At 38.6% G+C, this 9,018-nt stretch overlaps 1 protein-coding gene across 1 annotated transcript in view; it reads left to right on the top strand.

The window, feature by feature from the left end:
* The first annotated feature begins 2,170 nt into the window (after window positions 1–2,170).
* The window catches only part of SPARCL1 (SPARC-like 1 (hevin)), a 29,811-nt gene continuing 22,963 nt past the window's right edge, over window positions 2,171–9,018 (top strand). The window contains exons 1-3 of the mRNA XM_006867746.1: window positions 2,171–2,224; window positions 7,306–7,482; window positions 7,878–8,852. Of these exons, the coding sequence (XP_006867808.1) occupies window positions 2,171–2,224; window positions 7,306–7,482; window positions 7,878–8,852 (1,206 nt within the window). The remainder of the gene's footprint in view (window positions 2,225–7,305; window positions 7,483–7,877; window positions 8,853–9,018) is intronic.

The following is a 9,018-nucleotide window of genomic DNA, read 5'->3' as shown; positions in this document are numbered from 1 at the left end:
GTCACACTTCGTGGCAACCAAGAGGTCAGCTGTAACCCTTGGTTAAACTGTTTCCAGGCCGCAGACCTTCGGCTCAGTTGCTCTCAACAGTTTTTGGTTAAGCAACAGAAACTGAGCACTTTCTTTGTTGTTGTTGTTGTTACATGCTTTCAATTCAGTTCTGACCCATAGTGACCCTATATAGGGTTTCCTAAGAGCAGCTGGTGAGTTTGAACCACCAACCTTGTGGTTCAAACTGACCTTACAGTCCAGCACATTAACCTACAGCACCACACCAGGACTCCATGTTCTTTAGAAACTTCAAAATATTATTTTATGCATCTATGTATAAAACTATGATGGCAAAAAAATAATTGAAAGGCGTCTTCTACTATTTCTAGGAGATTAAAAAAAAAAAAATTTTCTAATAGAAAAATGTATCACTATTCCCAGTCAGAATTCAGACTACCAGGTTTAGAGGCACCCTGCAAGGAAACATAGATGACCCACAACTTGTAATAACTTTATTGGTATAGTTACTGGGAGGGAGGGGGTGTCTCATTTATAAACTAAATTCTAATGCAAGGTATAGAGTCCTAGTGTGGTGCTGTAGGGTAAGCATTGAACTGCAAGGCCGATTTAAACCACTTGGTTGGCAACTCAAATTCACCAGCCACTCCTCGGAAACCCTATGTTGTTGATAAGTGTTGTAAAGTCGGTTCCAACTCACTGCAAGCCTTATAGAGGGTTTCCAAGGAGAAGCTGGTGAGCTTGAGCCGCCAATCTTGTGGTTCAGTCTTTTCAGTCCAGCGCATTAACCTACAGCACCACACCAGGACTCCTGGAAACCCTATACAGGGTCTCTATTAGTTGGAACTGACTTGACAGCACTTAACAACACTGCAAGGTAAATAATTAAAGTGAGGCAGGACACATACAAATGACAATACTCCTTAGAAAGGATAACTTCTACTCTGATGCAGCCAACTGTTGCATGAAGTTATATTTTTGGTAGGAGGGTCAGAGGTTCAAGAGAAGCTGTGAATCTACATTTTCATGTGAAATCTCCAAATTTGAAAATGTTTAAAGTGCACAATGCCTGCCAAACCAAACCTATCTACAGGGTGCATCCAACTCAAATTGTTGTTAAGTGCTGTCCAGTTGGTTCTAACTCATAGGGTTTCTGAGGAACCTTGCGGTTCAAACCAGCATTTCGGTCCAGTGCTTATCCTGCAGTGCCACACCAATCTGTGAGTTTGCTAGTTATCATTAACACTGACAAACTCACAGATTGCCATTGTTAATCTGTAAATGAGTTGCATATTGAACCCCCACAAGGTCTATGACTCTGTGTCAGTGCAACATCTCATAATCAGAAATTCTCATTGAATGTATGCTTCTCCAATGGTTGCCTCAGTGGTGCAATGGTTAAATGCTCTACTGTTAACCTAAAGGTTGGCAGTTCAAACCCACCCTGTGGCTCTGTGGGAGAAAAATCTGGCAATCTGCTCCTGTAAATAATGAAGCCTAAAAAACCCTTAGGGCAGTTCTATTTTGTGACATGGGGTCGCTATGAGTTCAAAATCCAGCGAACAGCACCTAAAAACAAAAGCCTGGCTTCTCTACTTCAAAAGATGCAGTTTAGCCAAAGCTGGCATGCAAACAACCTTCAATTTTTTTACTTTTATCTTGACTATGAATGCTCACAGGAGCTCTGGTAGTATAGTGTTACAAATCAGGCTGGTAATCTTAGGGTCAGCAGTTCGAAACTACCAGCCATTCTGCAGGAGAAAGATGAAGCTATCTGCTCCCATATACAATTACAGCCTCGGAAACCCTGTACAGGTTTGCTATGAGTTGGAACCAACTCCACGGCACATAACCACCACCACCACCATGAATATTCACAAACCTTAAGAGACTAGATCTATACAGATCCTCTACTCAAGGAGGCAAAATCATTAGCAGAGATAGGAATAATCACAGCTGAGATGAAAATAAAAAGTAATTTTCAGAGAGATACAATTATCATGTTCTTCCAAAAAGATGGCAATAGCCTTTAAATCCAAAGAACAGCATTACAGTCATTTCAACAGCAAGCTCAATATTTGCTAAGATTATCTTTTAGTCTTTCTAAAGAAACATTTGCCCACCACTGTTAATTATCTTGTTGGTCCACAGGTCTACAAACATGAAGACTGTGGTATTTTTCCTATACATCTTGGGAGCTGGGGCTGCAATCCCGGTGAGTTTCCTTAGTTTCTGTTAATACATCTCTCCCTCCTGACATATAGCTTAGAAATATCACAGTAAGGGGGAGAAAAAAGCTCAGGTTTTTACTTCAAAATCTTTTTATTTTAATTGTATTATTTATTGCCCAATCAGAAGATGCATGATAAAGGAAATCTAGATAAAATTCTTTTTTTAAAAAAAATCATTTTTTTCAGTGCAAGAGTTCCAGGAAATAGAAGCAGTACTGATAGCTGAACTGACATGGAGGGGATTGCAATGACTGTAATGAAGTAAAGTATATGATTTGTTGTATGTAAAACTGATGATATGTTCTGTAAACCTTCACTCAGTTCACAATTTTAAAAATGTTTTGAAGAAGCCATTTCTTTCAGAGCTATCAGAGTAACAGATTCAATAAAACATGAAGCTGGAAGTATTTGTTAGCAGTTTATTAGCCATAGACAATGACTGGATACCAAAAAGACCAGAAAGAAAGAAATTATCTTCTGGAAGCTCAGCCCATTGTTATGAAAGATCAAAGTGCCTTTGTGTATTTTCCAGAAGCTGTATCCTTCAAGATCAATATAGAATGGCTGAGAAATTCTGTGAGAGTTTATAGTAAAAACAGGGGTTAGGGGTTATAACTGGTATGGTAACCTTTGACTGGCTCCTAATTCCTCTTAGGAGGCTGCCCAAGCAAACATGCAGAAAGCAGACAGGACCTTATCTTTTTCATGTTCTTACTGTCTGCCTTGTTGTTGTTGTTGTTGTTGTTAAGTGCTGTCAAGCCAGTTCCAACTCATAGCAACATTGAATAGGTTTTCTGAGAAGTGGAAGTGGCTGGTGAGTTTGAACCACTGACCTTGCAGTTCAAACCGACCTGGCGGTCCACTGCTTATCCTCAGTGCCACACCAGGACTCCTAGTAATCCAGAGATACTGACACTACCATTCACGCAACAATGAAACAGATGTAACAAATAAGATTACTTGAGACCTTGTCAGTAACCTCAAAATAACATAGAAAAGTAAAATAAAAATTTTAAAGTGGAATTATGGTTTGGTTGATGTCTCCCAGATTATTTATACTATTGTTAATCAAGCCAAATTCTTTGTGCAATTTTTATTCATCATCAATTGGAAGAATCAGCCACCCTTATTATATATTGCCTTTTCTCTCCCTCTCCCCATAAGTTTAAGACCCTGTACTTGCTTTTGGATCCTAGTGCCTATCTCTGGTATACAGATGTGTCCACAAAGACATACAGCATGCCACCCAGACTAAGCAGTTCTTGGAAAACAGAATTTATGACCACTATTAAGAATCATGCCTAAGTAGTATGGAGCTACTCCAGCTGAAATTATACAATGTACAAAAAGCAAGACAAATTAGTATTCAGAACAGAAAGAAGTTCTCATAAGCCCTTTTTTTTTTTTTTTAAGCCCATTCTTTTTATCCTGAAAATGTGTTTTGCCCTGGCAGCTGTTCCTGCTGTGTAAACAGACATCAAAACATTCTTTGAACCACATGTTTGAGTGACACATCTGCATATAGACACATCCCAGATGTGGCTCCTGTGTTTTTTTTGTTGGGTTTTTTTAGGACAATTAATTATCATGCAAGCCCAGCCAACAACAGAAAACCAAATAGCTTCTTACAGGATTTGCCTATTAAAAGACATATTATTCCCACCCCCGCTCCACTACTTGTCTGTCAGTTTGTTGTGTTGTGGTGCCTTACATGTCGCTGTCATTCTGGAAATTATGCCACCAATAAGAGTTGAACAGAAGATTTCAAAGGGCCACCTCAAGAAGACATAAAGCAGTATTATCATGAAATGTCCAACAAAGAGTTAGAAAACCAAAAGGGAAGAACATGCTCAACATTTCTCAAGTGAAAAAAACTGAAAACATTTGAGCCTTGAGTTGCAATATGGAAGGATTATTTGAGCAAGTGTCTTGGTTAGGGTTTTGTGTCAACTTGACTAAACCAGGATTTCCAGAAGTTTGACACTTGGAATGTGCTTATTCCCATGGTGATGAAATCTAATACAGGCATAGTTAACTCTGATGAGTGGCATGAGCAACAATTCAAGTGAAAGGATGCTTACTTGGGCATGTAGTCTGTTCCCAATACAATGGACATGTGAGAGGGACTCTCTCTCTCTTCCGCTGAGGACCTGGGACTCTGCAATTGTAAACTCTTGTCTGATAATAAACTTCTATACACACACACACACACACATATATATATTTCATTGGTTTCTCATGAAAGACAACAAGATATTGAAGAGTCAGGAAGCACAACCGACTATGCTGCCAGGACTCCTTGTTCATTTGGGTAGCTCCTTAAAATTTACAAAATGTTTTATATGCATAATCCTACTATCTTAGACGTAGAATCCCAGGTACCCAGCAGAAGAGAGAGAGTTCCTCTTGTGTATCCATTATAGGGAACAGGTCACACTCCCAAGGAAGCATCCCTTCAAATTGATTGGTTGCTCCTAGCTGCTCATCATAGAGTTAACCATGCCTGCATTAGGTTTCATCATCATGAGAATAAGCACATTCCAACTGGTAAACATCTGGAAATTCTGGCCTAGTCAAATCGACACAAAAGCCTACTCACTAAACTTCCCTTGGTATTTCCGTTCGTGTCAACTTATGAGATGGCAGGGTAGAGATTCATGGCTTGTCATACTGAAGATAGATGGCAAACAGCAGCTTTAAGACTTAAAGGGGGACCTCTGACCTCTAATTCCAGTTGTTCAACTTCCCCATCATTCAGCTGCCAGCACTTCATCTAAGTCTCTGTTCTTCGCTGGAAGTAGAGTCATCCCTTCAGTTGAAGGACTGTGTCATAGATATTCTGCCCTACTGGGTTCAGTGGACTGTTTCACACAATCCTCAAATTCATTCTAGATTCATTTTTTAAATTAAAAGATTTTAGACTTAAAAATCTGATGGAGTAAGGCCTCATAAGCAAAAAAAAAATGAGTAAGGGTTTATAATGTTTTTTTCTAGTTATTAGTAAATACTCCAAGGAAGAAAGATGAGACTTTCTGCTCCCATAAAGATTTACAGCTTCACTATGAGTCAGAACTGACACAACAGCACACAACCACCACTTAAAAGCTAAACTGAAAAACAATGTTATTACCTATGGTTACTTTAATTTGACTTCAACAGTCTACTTTATTAGACTAATTTAGATGATACTAATGTGTGGTGCTATAAGATGAACACTGAACTGCTAATCATAAGGTCATCAGTTCAAACCTACTAGCTGCTCCTTGGAACCCCTACCCAGCGTTGCTATGAGTCAGAACCAAATCAACAACACTTAACAACAACAGCAATGCTTTTAAATTTTTGAAAACACAAAAATCATTCCAAAATTCATAGATCACTATTATTGATATCTATGTTGCTCTTGTTCTGTTTTCATCCAGTCTGTAAATATGCAACTTATTCTTAAAGATGATTAAGATTCTGTTTTACTTAACCTTATATTCTGGATATTTTCTTATAGTCTTAAGAATTTTAGAGAACACCTTTTGACTTGTGAATAAAGCAGATTGCTGTGAATAATCAATGGTGACAATAAGAGTAGCTAGCAATTAAAAAAATAATAATTAATATCATATACTAGTAAAATATTGCTAAAGATAATTCAAAAAAGTCTGCAATAGTACATTGACAGGGAACTGCCAGAGGTTCAAGCTGAACTCACATGAGGATGTGGAATGAGGGATACTATTGCCGGCATCAGATGGATCTTGGCTAAAAGCAGAGAATACTGTGCTTTTTTGACTATTCAAAGACTGCTGACTGTGTTAATCATGACAAGCTATGGACAACACTGCAGAAGATGAGTATTCATAAACACTTAATGGTGCTCATGAGGAACCTGTAATAGACCAAGAGGCAGTCATTTGAACAGAACAAGGAACACTGAATAGTTGAAAATCAGGAAAGGTATGCACCAGGGTTGTATTCATTCACCATACTTATTCAGTCTGTAAGCTGAGCAAATAATCAGAGAAGCTAGATTATATGAAGAAGAACATGGCATCAGGATACAGCCTTGCTTGCTGAAAGCACAGAAAACTTAAAATACTGATGAATATCAAAGACCACAGCTTTCAGCCTAGGTTGCACCTCATTGTAAGGAAGACAAAAATCCTCACCACTAGAAGGAGCTCTGGTAGCGTAGTGGTTACGAATCGGGCTACAAACCGCAAGGTCAGCAGTTCGAAACTACCAGCTGTTCCGCAGAAGAAAGATAAGGTGTTCTGCTCCCGTAAAGATTAACAGCCTCGGAAACCCTGTGCAGGGTCATTATGAGTCGGAACCGACTCCACGGCACATAACAACAACAACAACAGAGCAACAAATACAATCATGATAAATGGAGAAACAGTTGAAGTTGTCAAAGACTTCAGTTTACTTGGATCCACCATCAACACTCATGGAAGCAGCAGTTAAGAAATCAGAGGATGTATTGAATTAGGCAGATCTGTTGTCAAGACCTCTTTAAAGTGTTCAGTGTTCAAGAGCAAAAGATATCGGTTTGAAGACTAAGGTGCACCTGACCCAAACCATGGTATTTTTAGTAGCCTCATATGCATGTGACAGTTGGACAGTGAATAAGGAAGACCATAGAAGAATTGATGCATTTGAGTTATGGCATTCGGAAAAGAATTTTAAAGGCACCATGGACTATCAGAACAAACAAATCCGCCTTGGAGGAAGCATAACCAGGAAGCCAAGATGGCCAGACTTCATCTCTCATACTTGGGACATATTATCAGGAGGGACCAGTCCCTGGAGAAGGACATCATGCTTGGTAAAGTGGAGGGTCAGGGAAAAAGAGAGAGACCCCCAACAGTATGGACTGTCTTAGTGGCAGCAGCAATGGCCTCAAGCATAGCAGCACATGTGAGGATGGCACAGGGCTAGGTGGTGTTTTGTTCTGTTGTATGTAGGGTCACTATGGGTCGGAATCAACTCAATGGCACTTAACAACAACAGCAACTTTTAAAATTGGTATCTATAAATGAATAACACAAACCGTTTATTTAATTTTTTTCAGACAAATGCAAGATTCTTATCTGATCATTCCAAACCAACTACTGATTCTTTGAGTTCTAGCCAACAAGGTGAAATATCAGTAGCACCTGGAAACACTGCAATTCCTATTTTAGGGACTGAAGATTCTGAAAATGAGAAAGAAATTGCAATACCTATAGAAGATCATCCCAACCATGAGGTAAAAGTAATATGATTATGCTAATATGTTTGTTAAAATATCTAAAAGTCTCAATTTCAAAGCATGGTCAAAGAAATTACTTTATTTATGTTTTTTTCTCTTTTTTTTTTCTAATGAAGATTATATCAACTGCCTCTAGTCACTAAAAGAGTTGCATGGATTAATGGTTTCCTGCTTGAACTGAGGTGCTATACAACTGTTTCATTTCACTAAATTTAACGTCAGGTGGAAACTTGTAGCTGTAGAAAATAAAGAATATCATAAATAAAATTTCCTGATAATGTGTGAAGAATAGGATTAATAAATATTAAATACTGACTTAGAAATTGCAAGTATGATGTATATATCTTATCATTTGCTACAAGAATAAACTTTTTTTTTTTTTTTTTTTTAAGGCTGAAAATTCTTCCATACTAAAGTCAAAAGAGGAAAACTATGAACAATCAGAAGATCAGGAACAGAATCACAGCCAAGAATCAGGACTGAAGAATCAAGAGGATGGTGATGGTGGCTTGGGTTTGAATTTGGAATACAAACCAACTGAAGGAACATTGGACCTAAATGAAGATGACAGTGAGCCTGAAAATAAAACTCTCCCAGAGAACATTGACTTCCTTGCTTCTGATGTTAGTTCCACTGTGGACTATCACCAACAAGAGAGTATTACAGAGGAAGAGAAAAGCCTAATTCATCAGTTGAACAGAAGCAGCAAATATAACCAAGACCTAAACGATCAAGAAAACCAGGAGCAGGACCCAAATATTCCCAAAGGGGCAGAGAAAGAGGAAGAGGAAGAAGAGCTGGATGCAGTTGGTACTCACAATGATAACCAAGAAAGAGAAGAAGAATTTCCCAAGAAACATTCTAATACCAATCAAGAAGAAGACAGTACCCAGCCTGAGGAAATTTTGGAAGAGCTCAGTCAACCAACTCAAGTTAGCAAGATGCAGAAGGAAGAATCTGTGCAGAGTAACCAAGAACAAGAAGATAATTCCAAAGCAGAATTGGAAGATGAAAATGCTTCAAAAATCAATAAGCGCGTTCAAGATACTGAATGGCAGAGTCAAGAAGGAAAAGCTGACCTTGAAATTGTCAGCTCCCACAAAGAGGTGGATAAAAAGGCTGTACCTGAAGCTTTGCTCATGGAACCAACTGATGATGGTAACAGCATGCCCAGAAATCATGAGGCTGAAGATGATGATGATGGTCCTAAGCACAATACTGGTGATGATTACTTCATCCCAAGCCAAGACTTCCTAGAGGGTGAAAGAGCTCAACCCAATTATTATCACATCAACAATGAGGAGCTAAAGGAAAGAGCCCATGAGAATGAGAGTGTTGACAGGAGTGAACCTGGAGAATCCCAAGGGGTGAGATTATTTACAATGATGCTTGTCCAACAAAGCAATTTGTTGTTGTTTTTATTCCAATAAACGCTCATGATATTTTTCTGTACTCCCATAATCTCCTGCACATAAACTCTCAAAATACATTACTATAATATGTATTAAGGAGCTCTGGTACCGTAGTGGTTAC

This window comes from Chrysochloris asiatica, unplaced genomic scaffold, assembly GCF_000296735.1.
Source record: "Chrysochloris asiatica unplaced genomic scaffold, ChrAsi1.0 scaffold00109, whole genome shotgun sequence".
Classification (NCBI taxonomy): Eukaryota; Metazoa; Chordata; class Mammalia; order Afrosoricida; family Chrysochloridae; genus Chrysochloris; species Chrysochloris asiatica.
Note: the sequence above shows the minus strand (reverse complement) of the source record. Positions and strands in the feature narration are given on the sequence as shown.